The sequence below is a fragment of the Gekko japonicus genome, unplaced genomic scaffold (genome assembly GCF_001447785.1).
Source record: "Gekko japonicus isolate JY-2015 unplaced genomic scaffold, Gekko_japonicus_V1.1 scaffold773, whole genome shotgun sequence".
NCBI lineage: Eukaryota > Metazoa > Chordata > Lepidosauria > Squamata > Gekkonidae > Gekko > Gekko japonicus.
In genome coordinates this window covers 372,124-390,685 of record NW_015161427.1, presented here as the reverse complement: position 1 = coordinate 390,685, position 18,562 = coordinate 372,124, and the positions used below count along the sequence as shown (strand labels likewise).

Here is an 18,562-nt window from a genome sequence, read left to right as displayed (position 1 = left end):
AAGGCTGGCCCAAACTGCCCGGACTGCGGGTGTGCTGGACGGCCGCCTGCCCTGGAGGGACGGATCCATCCAGTGGGTGCCGGGGAAGCCTCTGGTCTCTCTCCGCACGCCAAAGAGAAGCGGGCGGGCGGCCTCAAGGGCAGCTGATGCCAATTTAGGGCAGAGGAACTGGGGGTTGGGGGCATCCGGGCCGACCTCTTAGCCCAGAGAGCTGCTGTGTCTGGAACCAGAGCTGGCAGACCGCCCACCGTCTGTGGCCGGATGCCAAGTGAGTCGGATTCATTCACGGAGGAGGCGGGAGGAAGGGCCTCTCTGTGCCAAGGACCCCGGGGAACTGGGAGGGAGAGGAGGGCCCCGCAGCTGGCAGTCCTGGCACCGCTCTACTTGCCTCCATGCCACCGGCTGCCTCTGTGCAAGGGAGCAGGGGAGAATGCCGCCCCACATCGCCCAGCGCAGCATTCTCATTCTGTCCCGCTGGCTGGTGCTGGGCTCCCACTAGCCGGCCCTTCCTCGTGCTCAGGACCAGTGGCCATCCAGAAGGCGAGGGCGTCTGCCCACATGCGCCCCCGGGCGCTTGACGATGGACCCCCGGTCTCAGCTGTCCCTTTTTGTTGGGATTCTTTTTAAGTTAGTCAGCAAAGTATTAAGAGACTGAGTCCCTGGTGTGTTTTAAAATATAAGAGTTTACCATAAACCTAACATGGGAAAAAGGGTACACAGGATAGAAAATAACAAAGAGCTAATGTGTCTGCATCCTTGCAGCTAAAGGGTAAAGCGGGAAGAGACGGAATGGCGTCTCCTTCTCTAGTCAGAACAAAGAGAGGAAAGCGAAGCCAATAGGCTAAATACGCGACACCTCGGTTTCCAATAAGACTAGCAGACTAGCTCCAAAGTTCCCGGGCATCCTGTTGTCTAAACAGATTGGTTACAAACAAACATGTGACTTCCTGTGAGTAACAGAAACAGACATTTAACCCCAGATATGCTGAGTGTTTTCAACTTGTAACACCCAACAAGACCCCCCCCCAATCCACCTGCAGGAGAACCTCCTCAAAGACGCCCTGTGCTGCTCCCCTCCGCCCACCCAACAAGACCCCCCCCCAATCCACCTGCAGGAGAACCTCCTCAAAGGCGCCCTGTGCTGCTCCCCTCCGCCCGCCCGGTCGGGGCCAGTCTCCCACTGCTTGCCTCTGGGGGCTTTCCTGGCCCGAGAGAGGCTTTCTCCCCAGGCCTCGGTGAATGGGGCCTTAAAGCGCTTCCACGCATCTCGGAGTAAGTCAGCAGAGTATTAAGAGACAGTCCCTGGTGTGTTTTAAAATATAAAAGTTTACTATAAACCTAACATGGGGAAAAGGGTACACAGGATAGAAAATAACAAAGAGCTTATATGCCTACATCCTTGCAGCTAAAAGGTAAAGCGGGAAGAGCCGAATGGCGTCTCCTTCTCAGTCAGAACAAAGAGAGGAAAGTGAAGCCAATATGCTAAATACGCGACACCTCGGTTTCCAATCAGACTAGCAGACTAGCTCCAAAGTTCCCGGGCATCCTATTGTCTAAAACAGATTGGTTACAAACAAACATGTGACTTCCTGTGAGTAACATAAACAAACATTTAACCCCAGATATACTGAGTGTTTTCAACTTGTAATACCCAACACTTTTCCCTCGAGCCCCGCTTACAACCGGCTCCGGCCTCCCTGCCGGGAAGAGCCTTGCACCCGGGAAGCCAGTTGCCTCCCGGGCGCTGGGTTGGAAAGGGCTCTCCCTGGCTGGGCAGACACAGCGGCAGGCCCTCCAGGAGCCGTGGCCCTCCTCCGCTCTGGTTCTGGCTTCGTTTGTGCCCCACTGGAGGCTTTTTCCTCCTGGGACAGAGGTGCCCTCCAGACCCGTCACAGCCTGCCGTGGGGTGCAGGGGGAGGGGCAGAAGGGGCCTGGGTGTGTGCAGAGGGGCAACCTCTGCTGCCAAGCGATCCGCTCCTTCCTGGGGCGAGGGGCAGCAGGGTCTTGGGGGCTTTGCGTGGGGTGGGGCTGAGAGGGCAGGGCTCCCCCCCTCCCAGTTCCTTTTGGGGGCAAGTCTGGCTCCCGGTGGCCCTTCTGCTCATTGGGGGGGGGGGAGTCGCTGGTGTGCCCTCTGCCTTGCCCTGCAGGAAGAGCTTTCCCTCCGGCCGCCTGCTGTGAACCGGAGCGGCAGGCCCCAGCAGGTTCCTGGCCGGATCAGGCACAGACTTGCCTGGAGCAGAGGGAACCGGCTCGGCGTGTAGCAGGGAAGGTCACCCCAGGCCGCGGGGGCGGGGCAGGTGCTAGGCGGCTCCTCAGGGAGACTCCCAGTGGGTGCCGGGTGCCGCACCAAGGCGGGCCAGACCCAGAGACCCCTCGCCCAGGCCTCCTTTCTGTGCCGCCTCCTCCTCTGCCTCCCTGCAGGGCCCGCTGGGACATCCCAGCCGAGGCCCATGAGACAGGCTGGCTGTCCGCCGGAAGAGGCCCGAGTTGAGTGAGCGGGCAGAGCCAGGATGCTGTGGCAACCAGAGTGTCCGTCTAGGGCCTGGGAGACCCAATCCCCACGCTGCCCTGGAAGCCCACTGGGGGACCTTGGGCCTGTCACCCTCTCTCTCCCTCAGCCTCACCCGCCTCCCGGGGTTGTTGTGAGGATAAAATGGAGCCACTTGGGATTCCCACCAAGGAGAAAGATGGGGGGGGTAATAAATGAAGTAAATAAATAAATATTGGGGAGGGGAGACCAATGTTCCCTCTAAGCTGTGTGCAAAAATTCTCCTTTGTGAGGTACTGGTATTAAAGTTATGAGCCAGCGATTTGGCTACTGCATACATTAGTTCACTCTGGAGCCCTCCTTCCTGAGCTAAAATAAAAATCTGTGAGCTGGAGGCTAAAAAACTGTGAGCTGGCTCACACTCACTCAGCTTAGAGGGAACGCTGGGTGGGACTGGGACAGGGGGACTCGCTGCCCATCTCAAGACCTTGGGGCAGAAACCCACAGGGGTGTCTTGTGTGCCCCCCCCCCAGTCTCAGTGTAAGGCTGAAAGGTGGGGTGGGGAGAAAGAGAGAGGCCAGAACCTCCCTGAGCGGACGTGTTGTTTCCCAACCAGAGTTTCCTTCTCTTTTCGGGCGTTTGGTGTTTGCTTTCCCAACCCAAGGAGGACACAACCTGCTTGCACAAGAGACCAAAGCAGACACCAGATGTCCGCGAAAGGCCCTACGGGATCCACTCGGGGCCACTGGCTGTAGGCCGGGGGGGAGGGGGGGCCCAGCCAGTGGAGGGAGGCTGCCTCTCTGGAAGCTGCAGGGGCTCTGCTCCCCCCCAGTCCCCCTCCCTCCAGAGCCGGCCAGCACCCCCTCCCCACAGCCAGGGCATGAATGGGGGGCAGGGCCTGGGGAAGCAGCAGCACTCCCCCCCCCCACACACACACACACAGGGCTTCTGGCCACTTCCAGGGAACCAGGCGTTGGGGGGCGGAGTGGCCCTGGCATTCTGTGTGGGGGCCCCCAGTGCTGAGCAGAGCAGATGCAGGAAAGAAAAGCAGGATGGCGGCCGGTCAGAGTGCTGCACGGTCCCCCTGCGCCATTGTGGGGGGTGGGGTGGAGGAAGGCCCGGGGGCCGTCTGGGCGACCGGTGCTCCAACTGGCCTTTGTGGTGCCTCTTCCCAGACTCCCGAGGCCGGCTGGTGAACCGCTTCGAGATGCCGGGCATCGCCAACTACACAGCCATGCTGCTGAGTCCGGACGGGAGCACCTTGTATGCGGGGGCCCGTGAGACCCTCCTCGCCCTCAACACCAGCGCCTTCTCCCCTGGGCCGCAGCATCGGAGCGTGAGTGCCAGGCGACCCTCTCTCTGCCTCTACCCCACCCCCACGCCAGTCTGACTCTGCTGGGGAAGGCCGTCCCCAGGCCAGGCCCAGCTGGCCGGCTCTTAGCCGACTGCCCGTGCCATGGTTCTGACTGTTATTATGTCTTTAATGTATGCCCTGCCCTGTCCCACGCGTGGGCTCTGGGCAGCTCTCCCGGGACCTGTCTGGGCAGCAGGAGCAAGGCTGGCGGGGGCTGTCTGCCCTCTCCCCCCTCCGGGAATCGCCGGGGCGGCGCCTGGCCTCTGCCGCCTCCCTGCTTCAGACGGGTTTTGAGCCCCGCAGCCAGAGAACGCGAGAGCATCATCAGCCGCACTCTCAGAAGCGAGGGGGGGAGAGAGGGACTGACCCAGGACGGCGCCTCCTTTCCCCCACCTCTTTCCCGTTATTACTCTTGCTTTTGCTGTTGTTAATGTTGTTGATGAATACCGATTGTGGGCCACAGCGATAACAGTCTGATGTTCTCGGCATAGAACTCAGGCCAACCTCTGGGCAGGGTGAGGCTTGGCTCTCTGGCCCAGCTTCACTCCGCTGTGGGTGGGGCGATACTCCCAGAGGGGCCGCTACAGGTGAAGGCCACGACCACTCTGGGGCCAGTCTGTGCGCGTTGGGGTTGGGGCCCTGCTGGGCGTTTGCCTGCAGTGTTGAGCAGGGAGGAAGCGGCTCCAATGCCAGGCGAGGGAACTCTCCGCAGGGTGATGGGGGCACGCGCAGAGACTGTCCCCCCCCCCCCCCGGGGCCGCGGTCAGCGTTGCTCCCTCTCTGTCTGTCTGTCTGCAGCTGCCGTGGGCTGCTGAGGAGGAGAAGAAGCAGCAGTGCGTCTTCAAGGGCAAGGACCCCCAGGTGAGTGCCCGTCCCGCCTGCCCAGCTGGGGCGGGGTCCGGGCTGTCCCTCCGGGGCTGAAAGGCCTCCCTCGGACTGGGCAGTGACTCAGGGTGAGGGGCTGGGCTGGAGGGCGGGTGGGGGTGGTGTCTGGGTAGCCCCCAGGCTGGATGCCAGTGCCCTGCCGCCCCCCACAGAGAGACTGCCACAACTACATCAAGATCCTGCTGCAGCTGAACGACACCCACCTCTACACCTGTGGGACCAGCGCCTTCAGCCCTGCCTGCACCTACGTTGTAAGGACAGGGCGGTGGGATGGGGGGTGTGGGGGTGTGTGGGTGCTCTCTGCTGTTGTCGGTGGCTTCGCCTGCTCTCCTGGAACACGAGAGCTGGAGGGGGGCTGGTTTGCAGCCGTGTAGCTCGTCATCACCTGCGCACCTGGCTTGCCAGGGCTGCCTTGAGCATCCTTGCACGCGGGGAGGAGGTGTTACTCTGATGCTAGAAGCGCCTTGTGTCGGACTGAGCCTCTTTCCAAGGGAAGCGCCCTGTTGCCGGCTGGGGAAGAGGCCCCCCCTCCCCAAGTGCTCTCTGCCGCTCCCGTCTGGCTGGCTGGATTTGCGTCTGGCGCGGGAGGCCTTTCTTTCTCTCCAGCCACAGCCAAGGAGCACCGAGAGGTGTTTTGCCTGTCAAAGTGAGAGGGAAGGGAAAGGCTTTCCCTGGCCGTGTCCCACCTCTGCCCCCTGCCTCGGAGGCCGTGGTTTTGCCCCTGCCGGCACCTGGCCTCTGAGCCGCTCTGGTGCCCGGTCTCAGTCCCTAGAGGTGTGAGGAGAGGAGAGGTCCTCTGAGCACGTGCAGGGTGCCTTAGTGCCGGGAACCCAGGGTGTGGCGGTGGGCGAGAGGGGCTTCCAGGCCAGAGTGAGGTTCCTCGGCCTACGGCGGCCCCCCTCCCTCCAGGCAGCTCTTCCACGGCCCCGTCTCCCTTGCAGAGCATCCCCGACTTCAGCCTGACGCGGGAGGCTTCCGGGAAGCCAGTCCTGGAGGACGGGAAAGGCCGCTGCCCGTTTGATCCCGAATACAAATCAACAGCCCTCCTAGTCGGTGAGCTGCTCCAGGCGGAGGTGGTGGGGGGCTGCTGGTCCTCCTTCGTGGGGCGGGGGAATGGGGGACCGGGCCATCTCAGGACTAGGAGGAGGCGGGCAGGGGGGTGGGCTGAGGTCAAGGGTCATTCCCCCCCCCCCCCACCCGAGCCTCCTCTGAGAGGACCTGGCCCCCCGGGGGAGAGGGGCTTCTGCTCCCTGGCCCAAGAGCTGGTCCCGCCGGCGTTGACCGGGGGGGGTGTCTGTTCTGCAGACGGGGAGCTGTACACCGGGACAGTGAGCAACTTCCAGGGCAACGAGCCGACCATCTCCCGCAGCCACAGCAGCGGCCGCGTGGCCCCCGTCAAGACGGAGAACTCCCTCAGCTGGCTGCAAGGTGGGCGTGGGGGACGGGCAGCGAGGGGGAGACGGCAGCCGAGCACGCTGGGGCGGGAAGGGGGGGGCCTCGTTTTTTTCAGGGGGCAGAGCTTGGGCTGGTCCGATCCGGGCCGGCGACCACCGTCCTGCAGTGCTTCCCCCGGCAACTCTCTCGGTTCCCGTTGCAATGCGCGACTCCAGAGTTTTGCGCCCAGGATGGGGGACCTTATCGGGTTGGGGGTGTTGGCGCTCAGAGAGGGCCGCTCCTCACTGGCCGGTCTTCGGTGCGCCTGTGCTGCAGACCCTTCCTTCGTGGGCTCCGCCGTCCTCCGCGAGAGCCTCCCGCCCAGCGATCCCCAGGGAGATGACGACAAGGTCTACTTCTTCTTCAGCGAGAGCGGCAAGGAGTTTGACTTCTTTGAGGACGCCGTCGTGTCACGCATCGCGCGAGTGTGCAAGGTGAGGGTCGCGGGGGAGCCAGCACTCTTGGGAGTTGGGCCGGGGAACGCTTTCTCCCTAAAGCCACGTTCCGCTGGCTGAGCGTGGTCAGATCGCAGACAGATCGTTCAGGAACCAAGAGCAACGCGTGAAGAGGTCCTCTTCCAGAATGGGGGAGCAGGCGGCGATGCGGCAAGGATGAGGTTCAGTGTGCGTTACGTTAGGCGTTCTGGACTGGGGCTTGTAGCAGCCAACTCCATGAGGATGTTTCCATGCACCCCAGCAGTGAAAAGGGGGGTGGGTTCGGGGCTAGGGGGGACAGCCAGGACTGCAGCGTTCTTGTACAGATCTGCAGTGCGGCCTCGTTTGGAAGGCTGCGTATAGGTCAGGTTGCCGTATCCCAGAAACCATCCTATAGTGCTTCGGGACTGCCTCGCTGTACTTAAGGCCCGCAGGAACGTATGGTGTATTAACCAACACCTCTCCTGGTCAAGGCTCCCTCTAAGCTGTGGAGTCCTGTGAGCAAAGATCCTACTTTGTGAGCTACTAGGATTAAAGTTGTGAGCAAGCGATTTGGCTGCTGCATAAATCCGTTTGCTCTGGAGCCCTCCTTCCTGAGCCGAGACAAAAATGTGTGAGCCGGAGGCTAAAAAACTGTGAGCCGGCTCACGCTAACTCAGCTTAGAGGGAACAGTGCCCCTGGTGGTCCCCGGCCCCCCGGGGACGTCTGACTTGCGTCAGCGAGGGACAGGGCTATTTCGGCCCTGGCCCCTCCTTGGTGGAATGAGCTCCCATTAGAAATCAGAGCCCTGCGGGACCTATTACAGTTCTGTAGGGCCTGCAAGACGGAGCTCTTCCGCCAAACCTTTAGTTGAGGCAGTGGGCAGCCCCCTTCTGACTGGCCCCCCCTCCAGTGACACCACCTGGGAACCAACTGCTTCTGGCCGAGGTCTGTTGAGGCACCGACCTTTTTATGTTGATGGCCGTTTTACATAGATTTTTAGATATATTTCAACTGTCGGTTTGTCGTATTGTGGATTTTATGATGGAACTCGCCCTGAGTCCGCTTGTGGGGAGGGCGGGATACAAATCAAATAAAATAAAGAGATAAATAAAGGTGCAGCAGAGATGCCGGTCATGACGATCACGGGATTGGAGCGCCTTCCTTGTAAGGAAAGGCCCAGAATCGGGCATTTCACTTCCAAAAAAAGACCCAATCAAGGAGCGGGAATATAATAGAAGTGTGCATAAAACTACGCACAGTGTGGAGATGGTGGATAGTGAGGACTTTTTCTCCCTCTCCCCTAAAAGTCAAACTGGCAGCTGTCCAGAGACGTTGAGGGTCAGAAGACGACCTTCGCTCAAAGTGGGATTCGCTGCTGGAGGATGTAGCCGTGGCCCCAAGTTCAGTTGCCTTCAGAAGGGGTTCATGCTGGACAGGTCTAGCCAAGGCCGTTCGCTAAAGAAGAACCCTCTGAGCTTGTTGCTAAAGCTTTGGAGCCCGACTGAACTGTGGCCCCCAGACTAGGTCGAAGTCTGTAAAAAGATGCCCTTTGTTGCTGAATTAAGAGGTGGGAAGAGCTTTTTGTCAAAGTCCCTCCGGGGCCCGGTCGTTCCCAGTCATCTACAGTCATCCGAAACGCTGGTTCTTCTGCCCTGACTGCGGGCTGTTTCTGCTCTGCCCTCCTTCCTGCCAGGGAGATGTGGGGGGAGAACGTGTGCTCCAGAGACGCTGGACGACCTTCCTGAAGGCCCAGCTGCTGTGCTCCCGCGCCGGAGACGGCTTCCCCTTCAACGTGCTGCAGGACATATTCACGCTGACGCCCGGAGAGCGCTGGACGGAGACGGTCTTCTACGGGGTCTTCTCCTCTCAGTGGTGAGCTGCAGGAGCCGGGGGTGGCCACGGCCACTCCAGCAGGAACGGGGGCCAGGGAGAGCCGCCTCTGGGGTGTGGGAAGAGACCAAGCCATGCAGGCATTATGGGCCTATCAGGGCAACGGCTCCATGGCATCGTTGGTTCCCAGCTTGTGGGTGTCAGCAAAGGGGAGATTCGGGCCCATGCTTTCCTCTTGCTTTGCTGACTGCCCACTCTGTTCCTCGCTGTCAGGGATAGGAAGGGCAGTGTGGGCACAGCAGTCTGTGCCTTCTCCATGTCTGACGTCAAGGAAGCCTTCAACGGCCTGTACAAGGAAATCAACCGAGAGACGCAGCAGTGGTACACAGACACCCATCCTGTGCCAGAGCCCCGGCCGGGAGACTAGTGCCATTGGGTGGTTGCGTGGATGCGGGAGACCTGGGAGAGCTGGGTGCTTTGTATTCTTGCTGCTTGTGGAGGGGGCCATAGTGGGGGGGCTTCTGGAGTTCTGGCCCCGCTGCTGGGCCTCCTGATTGCACCTGGGTTTTGGCCAGAGTGAGACACAGAGTGTTGGGCTGGATGGGCCACTGGCCTGATCCAGCATTGGCTTCTCTCGTGTTCTTACGAGAGGAGACGGCTGGCCCCGAGTGGCCGCTGGTCCAGTCCTCTCTGTCCTCCTCCTCCAGTGCATCACCAGCCACGCGCGCTACATGAAGATCACCTCTTCGCTCCAGATGCCTGACCGGGTGCTCAACTACCTGAAGGACCACTTCCTGATGGACAGTGCCGTACGCAGCCAGCCGCTCCTGCTGCAGAGCCGGGCTCGCTACCAGCAGATCAGCGTGCAGCGCGTCCAGGGCCTGCGCCACGTCTACGATGTCCTCTTCCTGGGGGCAGGTGGGCAGCCGGAGCAGGGGAAAGGCCCTTGAGGGAGGGAGGGAGGGAGGGACGAGGGGTCTGCGCGAGGGGTGGGAATGAGCAGACCCCGTCGCCGGTCTTGCCTCTGAAGTGGCCACAGAAATCCGTCGCACCAGTCTTAGGAGAACTGGCTGCCAGGGCCAGGACTTCTCTGGACGTGGCCCCTGCCCTGGGGAGCTCTTCCCCACGGGAGGTGGGCTGCAGGGAGACGTTTGGAGAGGAGTCCCTGTGCAGCGGCCGAGCATCTGTTCCATAGGCACAAGGCCCCAGGTTCAGTCTTGGGCATCTCTAGTTAGCGGCGCTGTTGGCCAAGCCCATGTGCTGCCTGAGATGCCGGATGCTGGGCTGGATGGTGCCGAGGCCTGGCCTGCACGGAGGCAGCAGCTCCATGTGTCCTGGGGGTGGGGGGGGCTCAGTCTTCACTGCCGGGTGGCTCCGCTCTCTCGTTCTGGTGGCCGGTCAGGTTAGCTGGTCCTTTTCTCCCTGTGCCTCGATTCCGTCCGATGCCCTGTTGGGTTTTGGGTCAAACCGTAACGGGAAAGGGTGGGCTTCTGAGGGGGCTGTTCTGGAGCCGGCCGGGTGCTGGCCGGCGTTGCTGACCAAAAGTCCCTCGTGGAGGCCAGCCCACTCACCATCTGAACCAGCAGGGCTTCTCTCTCGGGGCATCTCTCCCTTTTCCTTTCTGCCACCCACAATGTTTGCAGCGGTGCCTTTAGCCACTCCTTTCTCAGGAAGTCGCACCCGTCTTGGATTCCTTTTTCTAAGAAATAGTTTAGTTATGAAATCTTTTGGGTTTCTCAAAACCAGCTTTTGTAAAGGTGGAGGAACTTCTTTGACTGTGCTCGCCTTTAGCTTTCCGTGGGATGAGGGATGTGGCCAGCCTTACGTGTGCCGATTGTGGCCCATCGTTGCCGGCTTCCTTAGAACAGTGGCCATTCGTTTCTGGAAAGCATTGGCCTTTAATGAACCCCAACCACGATGGTGTTTTTTGAAATTCCTTCCTCTATTTAGTTTTACCCAGAGGCGGCTAATAGGGCTACCCTCTCCACCTTCTTCGGTTTCTGTGGGGCTGCAAGCACATTTGGTGGACTTAACCTTCCTGTTTCTCCTCCTCACCTGCTGTGTCTAGTCCTCTTGAACAAGGCACCTCCGTTGATTGCTGTGTCCCGGTCATGGCAGCCGTCCCACCAAGGCAGCACTGACCTTCCTTCTCAGCCGAGGGGGTTCTTTGTCATCTCGTTCATGGCCTGTGCACTGAGTATCAGGGCGTAGACGCTGAAAGCAGCAATGATCATGTTCTGGTGCCTTCCCGGCTAGTTCTGTTGCAGAGTAGGCCGGTGTTCCCTCTAAGATGGGTTCGTGTCCACTAGCTCGCAGTTTTTTAGCCTCCAGCTCACACATTTTTGTGAGTCAGTTTGGTGTCGTGGTTAAGTGCGCGGACTCTAATCTGGGAGAACCGGGTTCGATTCCCCACTCCTCCTCCACTTGCACCTGGCTGGATGACCTTGGGCAAGCCCTAGTTCTGGCACAGCTGTCCTTGAAAAAGAGCAAGTTCTGTCTGAGCTCTCTCAGCCCCGCCTACCTCACAGGGCGCCTGTTGTGGGGAGGGGAGGGGAAGGGAAAGGAGTTTGTAGGCTGCTCTGAGACCCCTCCTTCGGGTAGTGAAGGGCCATGGGGTATGAATCCTTCTGTAGCACTTCGCCTTGGGCCTGGGCTCGTCTCGCCCACAGTGTAAAGCCCTCTGCGTGTGGCTCTCCAGGCTTCTTCGCCCGGGCACTTCCCCCCCCCTGGTCCTCGTGAGGCTGCACAGTCCCTTTCTTCCCAATAGCCCTTCAAGAACAGCAGACTCTATTCTGGAAAACCAGGTTTGATTCCCCCCTCGTCCTCCACATGCAGCCAGCTGGGCTCTCTCAATCAAGGGCCGCTCTCTCAGAGCTCTCTCGGCCCCGCCTACCTCACAGGCTGTCGTTGTGGGGAGAGGAAGGGAAGGAGATTGTAAGCCGCTCAGGGACTCCTTCGGGTAGTGAAGAACAATGTGAAACCAACTCTTCTTCATTGACGGAAATTTAGCCCCGGATCGCGGCAGAAGTAAAAAGACGCAAATGCTGGTCAGACTGATGAGACAACAGAGAAGGGTGGGTTTGCTGCTGCTGCTTAGAAATCGGGCGAGCCGGCAGAATCAGGCCAGTGAAGGTCCATCTAGGCCAGCACCCTGTTTAATACGGCAGCCAGCCAGTTGCCCTGGGGGGCCAAGCAAACAGGCTATAGAGTCCGAGGCCTTCCCCTGATTCGGCCTCCTGACACTCAGTTTCAGAGGTTGACTGCCTCTGGATATGGAGGTTCTCTTTAGTCGCCCTGGTGAAGGAGCCACCGAGGGGCCTCCCCCTCCTCCATGAATCGGCCTTGACCCCTTCAAAAGCCCCCTGTGCTAATGGCCGTCATTACCTCCACTGGCCGTGGACCAGTGTTCCCTCTAAGCTGAGTGAGTGTGAGCTAGCTCACAGGTTTTTAGCCCACAGCTCACACATTTTTGTCTTAGCTCGGGAAGGAGGGCTCCAGAGCTGACTAATTTATGCAGTAGCCCAATCGCTTGCTCACAACTTTAATGCCAGTAGCTCACGAAGTAGGATTTTGGCTCACAGGGCTCCACAGCTTAGAGGGAACATTGCCGTGGGACCCCCCCCCCCCCCCAGTTTCATGACTCTTTGGGTAAAGAAGCATTTCCCCTTTTGTCTGCGTTGAACCTGGTACCCCACCCACTGGGTGCCCTCAAGATCTATAGAGTTATGGGGGGGAGGGGAGTCCTCCTTGCCCACTCTCTCCAGCTCATGCTTCATACTTGATGAAACCTCTGCCATGTCCCGTCCCCCCCCCCTCCTTGGTCATCTTTTTCCTGACCTGCAGACTCCCAGGGCCTTCTTCAGCCTCTCCTGATGGGGAGGGTGCTCCAACTGCCTCATCATCTTGGTCGCGCACTCTTCTGTGCTTTCTCCAGCACTGCAATGTCCTTTTCGAGATATGGGGATGAGAACGGCACACGGCATTCTTCCGGAGGCTGCCCCGGAGCTCTAGACGTCACGAGGGCCTTCCAGTATTGGCCGTTCTGTTTTCAGCAGTGTCCCCTCTAAGCTGAGTTAGTGTGAGTTGGCTCACGGTTTTTTTTAGCCTCTGGCTCACACATTTTTGTCTCAGCTCAGGGAGGAGGGCTCCTCGCTCCCAACTTTAATGCCAGTAGCTCACAAAGTAGAAAGTTTTACTCACAAGACTCCACAGCTTAGAGGGAGGCTTGGTTTTCAGTCCCTTTCCTAATAGTTCCCAGCATGGAGTTGGCCTTTCTCACCGTCGCCTGCTTACTGAGTTGACGTTTTCACTGAGCTTTCCCCTGTGGCCCCAATAGCTCTTTCCGTTTTGGTGTCTCGACCAGTTCAGACCTCATCAGCAATATGTGGAAGGGGTTTGTTTTGTTCCAGTGCCCGTCTGTCTCCTTGCCTTTCACCTACTTGCTCTTGGGAGGCCTGGCAAAACATCCCGTTTCATTGGGACCAGTGGGGAGTTGCCAGCAGATCTGAACCCAAAAATGGGGGAGGGGAGGGGAGAAGAGAGCCTTGCTGGTGAAGGTGGTGGGGGGGGGGCGCTGCCTCCTCCTCGCCGTCTTTGTCTCTTTCACCTGGTTGAGTTGTGCCCGGCCCGCTCTCTGCACCCACGCAGGAGCAGGCCTGGGCACGCTCAGTGAGTCAGAAGCACGCGGCGCTCAGTTTCTGGTCCACCTGAGATGCCGATTTGCTTTGACTTGCCTAAGGGGTGGCCCGCCGGCCTCATCCTTTTCAGAATGTCGCTCTTCTGCATTGTGGCGAGAGTTGTTGGGGGAAGGCAGGAAGGCTTGCCTGCTGTCAGGGGGCATTTTAGTTTGTCGTACGCTGCTTCCCTCTTGTTACTGTCAGGAAGTGGAAGAACATTGCAGGGGTGTGTGTGTGCTGGTCCCTCGGAAGACGTTCCTTCTGATAGATGGGCATGCTGTTGCAGAGGATAAACGTGTTGGCTCCGTTCCTTCCCCCCTCCCCGTTTGCTCCTGAGAGCAGATCCCGGGGTGGGGTGGGGGTGTGTGCACACGGTGTACCGTGCTGCTGGCAGGCGGAGGAGGCTGTGCTGAGAGCCACGGAGCTGCCCGTGTCAGATCTGGGGCGGGGGAGGTCCCACTTCAAGCCCACCCCCAGCCATGAAGTTCAGTGAGTTCCCGCAGGCCAGTTACCGTGGCGACAAAGTGGGAGGCCAAGAACCCTGGGGCCGGATTCCGGGGAGGCTTAAGAAATGGGAGCTGGCTGCGAGCAGAACACGCATGAGACAAAAAGAGCAGCCTTTGCAGCAAAGGGCCCTCTTCCATTGAGAAGCGGGGCCATGCCCCCGTCTGGGCTGGTGCAAGAGCAGGTGGGCCTTCGTGGAGCTTGCCTCGCCGCCTGGCTTCAGACCGGGGAAGAGCCCCGGGCAGAGGGGACGGGCTGGGAGACGGCTGGGCCAGAGGCACGCGCAGGAGCCGGCCCTTCAGCAGCTGCCCTTGTGCCTTTCTGCAGGTGACGGACGGCTCCACAAGGCGGTGGTCACGGGCCAGGGGGTGCACATCATCGAGGAGGTCCAGCTCTTCCCTGCAGGGCAGCCCGTCCTCAAGCTGCTGCTGGACCCCACCCAGGCAAGGCGGAAGGGCGGGGCAGGCCAACATGGGCCCCTGCCGGAGGGCAAGCCAGCCCAGGCTGTGCCACCGCGAAGGGCTTGCCTCCCTGCGGGACTCACCGGCACGGCTTTGGAGGCCGGGCCTCCACTGGGGGGCTTCTCTTGGCCCCCCCCCCCCCCCCGGCAGGAGAGCGAGCCGAGACACACAGGCACAGCTGCCAAAGCTCAAGGGGGGCGGTGGCAGCAGCAGTGCCCCGGGGCCCCCGCCCTCCAGGAGCCTGTCCCGCTCAGCCCCTCCCCTCCTCCCCCCCTTTACAGGGCCTGCTCTACGCTGCCTCCTACTCCATGCTGGCGCAGCTGCCGGTCGCCAACTGCAGCCTGTACCGGAGCTGCGGGGAGTGTATCCTGGCTCGGGACCCCTACTGTGCCTGGAGTGGAGAAGCCTGCCGGCCTGTGGCCCTCTACCACCAGCAGCCCACAGCGTGAGTGTGCTCTCCTTGGCCCGGGGTTCCCCCCCCCCCCCCCCCCCCCCATCCTTCAAGCGCTGCTGCCTCCGGTGGTGCCGTTTGTGCCCTCACCCCTGCCTCAGCCAGCTTTCCCTCTCTCCACCCCCAGGTCCTGGGCCCAGGACATCCAGACCGCTGCCGTGATGCAGCTGTGCCAGCCCAGCAGTGTGGAGCTCACCCACTCGACAGGTACGGAACCAACAGGTGGGGGGGGCAACTACCTTTGGGCTGGGGGGGGGAGGTCTTTCTCTCCTCCTCCTCAGCCGCCAAGTGCCAGCCGGTGTGGCTGGCCGCCAACGCCGTGAAGCCACTCCCCTGCCCGCGCCTCTCCAACCTGGCCTCCCGCCAGTGGGTGAAGGAGGGGGTGGCCCTTAACGCCTCCTTCCTGGTGCTGCCCGAGGGCGAGCTGGTGCTGGTGGGCAGCCCCGACCGGGCCGGGCACTACGAGTGCTGGTCCCAGGAGGGCGGCTTCCACCAGCTGATGGCCAACTACTGCGTGCGGGTCGAGCCGGAGGCGCCGGGCTGGCTCGTGCCCCTCCAGGACCCCCGGGAGACCATCAGCACCTCCCGGAGCACCTCCCCCGTGTTGGCGGGGGGCATCGCGGCCCTGCTGGAGGGCAAGACCTACTGGACCGAGTTCCTGGTGATGTGCGTGCTCTTCGGCCTGACGGTGACGCTCCTGACCCTCTTCCTCCTGCGCCGGCACCAGAGGGCCATGAAGGCCTTCCTCGAGCAGGGCCGGTGCACCGACGCCCAGGCCAAGAAACTGCGCAAGGCGGGGCTGCCCGCAGAGAGCCTGCCCCTCAACGGGGCCAGCGCGCCCAGCGCCCTGCCCGACCACAAGGGCTACCAGACGCTGGACGACAGGCACGTGGCGAGCACACCCCTGCGGGAGGCCGCGGCCCCTCCCGGCACAGCCTTCCTGGAGCCTGCCCAGCAGCCGCTGAGCGTGCGCGAGAGCTTCGTGGAGATGCTGGTCCCTTCGCAGCGCCTCCGCGTGCGCCTCGGCTCCGAGATCCGGGACTCGGTGGTGTGAGCGAGCCACTCTTAGCCAACGCCAACAGAGCCTGCAGTGGGGGAGGGGCGGGGGGGTGTCTAGTGCCGCCCTCCCTCTCTGGACTGAGCCCAGCACTAGAACAAGCCGTGGGCTGTGCCGCCAGACTGCTGGACCGCAGATTTCGCTACTGCTGCCGCACAGCCTGCTGGGTACCAGTGAGCCTTTGCTGAGGGAGGTAGCTGGGGCTGCACATCCAGCCCGGAAGACTTTGTAACCAGGCCCTGGAGCTGCAGGGACAGGAGGGAAGGCCCGGCCTGGCTCCTGCACTTCCCAGGAGGAGAGAGAGGGGGGGGGCTCTGTCCAGTTCCAGCCTGCAAAGGGCAGTGGGAGAGAGAGAGAGGAGCAGATGCTGTAGCAGTGGGGGTGGGGGGGGGGGAGACAGGGCATTTTGCCCCTCTGTCATAGGAGAGGAACGTGTGTTTCTTTGTGGGGTGGGGGAAGCGTGTCTAGTACTGTCGAATGCCGCACGTGTCTCTCTTTGACATGCCGTGTTGCGTGAGTGTCTCAAAATGTGAATTCTTCCGGGCTGGAGCCACTCTAGGGTTGCACAGTTGTACCCCTTTCCCCGTCTTCTTGCACAAGAGGTTTCCCTTGTTGCGTGTGTGTGTTTACATAAAGTGAACCTGTTTTCTTTGGCGTTGGATCGGCTTCTGTTCTGGCCCAGCAGCACCCGGCTCCTTTGCCAAGGGGTGTGCAGACGGGACTAGACACGTCTGCCTTCCCTCCTTTCCAATGTCACGCTCTGCCACAAGCACCCTCAGTTGCAGGGGGCCCCCCTCCCCAGGACAGCCAGGACTATTTTCAGCATGGCCAGAAAAGGAAGTGGCATTTCCAGCCCTGCCCCTTCCCAGTTATCAAGAGGCCTAAAGCCAGGCTCCCTCCAGTCCAGCTGCTGGGTTGGCTGCAAAGGGGAGGACACACAATAAAATGCCTCTGGACTCCACAGGTTGAGCTCCTGAGCTTTATTAGTATTCCAGGCAAAGGCCAGACAGGGCCATATAACTGAGGTTGAAAGACAAGTTGCAGAGGCAACTGAGGTTGAAAGACAAGTTGCAGAGGCAACAGAGCTCCCTGCCGCCGCCGCCCCGAAAAACAGAGGGTGGCTAGAACCCCCACGGTGCTGGCCCTGCAGAGGGGCAGGCCTGACTCCGCTTGTGCAAAATTCTCCCACCGCGGAAGGGGAGAGCAGAGGTAGCACCGAGAGGACAGCAGAGGTCAAGGCACAGAGTGACTTTGCCCCTGGGGACAGAACCCCAGGGCCACCGACCCTGGAGAGGAGCCGCCCCCAGGATACTATAAATTCAAGCAGCCGTGGCCAGGAGACAGGAAAGCAAGGCACACACGCCCCCCCACACACACACTGAGGCACGAAGGCCCCGGGGCTGCTGGCCCCCCCCCAGGCGGAACACGAGGAAAGAAAAGCCCTGGGGGGGGCCTCGGGGGAGGGATGTGTCCTGCTGGAACCGTCCCCAGCATCCGCTTGGCTCAAAAAGAGTCACGCCGGAGAGAAGTGAGCAAGCGAGGAGGGGCCGTCTGGAGCCACCACAGGGCCTCACAGCACAATTTTGAAGGAACTGGAAGAGAAGGGGAGGCAACAGCTGCTCAGGCTGGGGGGGAGCGGGGGGGAGACCCTCCAACCCAGCCCCAGGGGCAGAACGGCAGGAGCTACCTCGGGAAGTCAGGGGAGCGCGAAATGATGTGCTGAAACTCAGAGAGGTTGATGGTCCCGTCCTTGTCGATATCCGACTCTTCCAGGATCTGCGGGAAGCAACGCGGCCGTGGAGGGTGAGGGTGGGAGCAGAGGGAGCCCCCCCCCACCGGCACAAGCACGGTCTCTCACACACACACCCCCCCCAGGGCACTCACGTTCTGGATGAGCTGCTCCATCTCCACGGGGCTCAGCCGGCTTTCCTCTCCTTCCCCGGTCAGGCAGTTCACCAGATTCTCCAGGTCCTTCTTGTCCAGAGTCCCATCATCATCAAAATCTGGAGGGAGGGAGGGAGGGAGGGGGAGTTCAGTCAGCCCCTTACAGGAGAGCCCACCCCCGGGGGGGGGGGGATTTCTGCACCGGCATCTTCCCAGAGGCGCAACTCCCTTCTTGGCAGCTCTGCCTCGAGGCCTAACTGGACTCATGGCCTTAGCCAACACCCTGCTCAGGTTGTCGGGTGCAGAGTCCAGAGGCCTGTTCCCTTTCTGGGACGCAGCTCAGCACGCGATAAGGGAAGGGCACGGAGCTGGACTCAGCGTGCTCATGCCAGCAGGGCCACGGCCACACCGGTGCTTGTTCAGTGGAGCCCTTAGGTTAGACCAAGAAGCTTCAGCTGTGCACGAAATCCCCGTCTCCAATTTCAGCCTCACAAGACCTGGCTGAGAACACTCGTGGGGGACTGGCCACGGGGGGCCTGACACGCAACCACCGCCCCACCATGGTGGCTCTCCAGGCCTTTGGGGGCTCCTTCAGAGGCCGCCACTCACCAAAGATGCGGAAGGCGTAGTGGGACTTGATCTCCGGCGTGGCCGCATCGCTGAAGACGCTCAGCACGTCCAGGAAGTCCTCGAAGGACAGGCCGTCTCCCCCGTCTGGGGCCGTGGAGAAGACGCGGCAGATCCGGTGACGGAAGGGGTTTGCCTGGCGACGCGAGAGAGAGCAGCGGCCCTTTTGCCCAAGGGAGCCCAATCCGTCCCACCCCCACCCCCACCCCCGTTTGAGGGATGCCTGGCCTAAGGACAGCCCCTGGGGGAGGGGGGGGGGTCTTTCAGACTTTTCTTCGCCTGCCCTTCAGACTGGCGTAATTGAGAGCGTGTGTCGTTCCGGGAAGGGAAGGGAAGCGGGCGCCCAGGGGTCTCTGCTGGGGTGGGGGTGGGGAGGGGCCCCAAAGTCCCCTGAGCCCCCTCCAGGCCGGGGTGAGCCGTCCTGCCAGAGTGCCGGGCGGGTTGTGCAGCCCCGTCCCCGCCTGGAGCCCTCCCCGAGCGGCTCCCCACCCCCC

General features: G+C 61.2%; 3 protein-coding genes and 1 long non-coding RNA gene across 4 annotated transcripts in view; 3 read left to right on the top strand and 1 right to left on the bottom strand.

Moving 5' to 3' along the window:
• SEMA4B (semaphorin 4B) overlaps positions 1–16,496 on the top strand; it is a 23,534-nt gene extending 7,038 nt beyond the window's left edge. The window contains exons 2-14 of the mRNA XM_015428906.1: positions 3,664–3,824; positions 4,641–4,703; positions 4,880–4,978; positions 5,669–5,780; positions 6,033–6,155; positions 6,438–6,595; positions 8,272–8,450; positions 8,682–8,831; positions 9,115–9,326; positions 13,916–14,031; positions 14,331–14,494; positions 14,628–14,707; positions 14,782–16,496. Of these exons, the coding sequence (XP_015284392.1) occupies positions 3,696–3,824; positions 4,641–4,703; positions 4,880–4,978; positions 5,669–5,780; positions 6,033–6,155; positions 6,438–6,595; positions 8,272–8,450; positions 8,682–8,831; positions 9,115–9,326; positions 13,916–14,031; positions 14,331–14,494; positions 14,628–14,707; positions 14,782–15,554 (2,358 nt within the window). The 5' untranslated portion in view covers positions 3,664–3,695 and the 3' untranslated portion in view covers positions 15,555–16,496. The remainder of the gene's footprint in view (positions 1–3,663; positions 3,825–4,640; positions 4,704–4,879; positions 4,979–5,668; positions 5,781–6,032; positions 6,156–6,437; positions 6,596–8,271; positions 8,451–8,681; positions 8,832–9,114; positions 9,327–13,915; positions 14,032–14,330; positions 14,495–14,627; positions 14,708–14,781) is intronic.
• A 33-nt stretch (positions 16,497–16,529) lies between these two features.
• On the top strand, positions 16,530–16,662 carry LOC107125478. Its single transcript, XR_001483039.1, has 2 exons — positions 16,530–16,582; positions 16,613–16,662. It is a non-coding gene; the product is annotated as an uncharacterized LOC107125478 (long non-coding RNA).
• A 228-nt stretch (positions 16,663–16,890) lies between these two features.
• Positions 16,891–18,252, bottom strand: CIB1 (calcium and integrin binding 1; the record flags this gene model as incomplete). The annotated part of the gene is made up of 4 exons (XM_015428859.1): positions 16,891–17,149; positions 17,245–17,333; positions 17,442–17,560; positions 18,051–18,252. Coding segments are annotated over 4 exons (432 nt in total), but the record flags the coding sequence as incomplete, so codon positions are not given.
• Positions 18,253–18,287: 35 nt separating this feature from the next.
• Positions 18,288–18,562, top strand: part of GDPGP1 (GDP-D-glucose phosphorylase 1) — a 2,629-nt gene continuing 2,354 nt past the window's right edge. The window contains exon 1 of the mRNA XM_015428787.1: positions 18,288–18,305. Coding sequence (XP_015284273.1) covers positions 18,288–18,305 — 18 coding nt within the window. The remainder of the gene's footprint in view (positions 18,306–18,562) is intronic.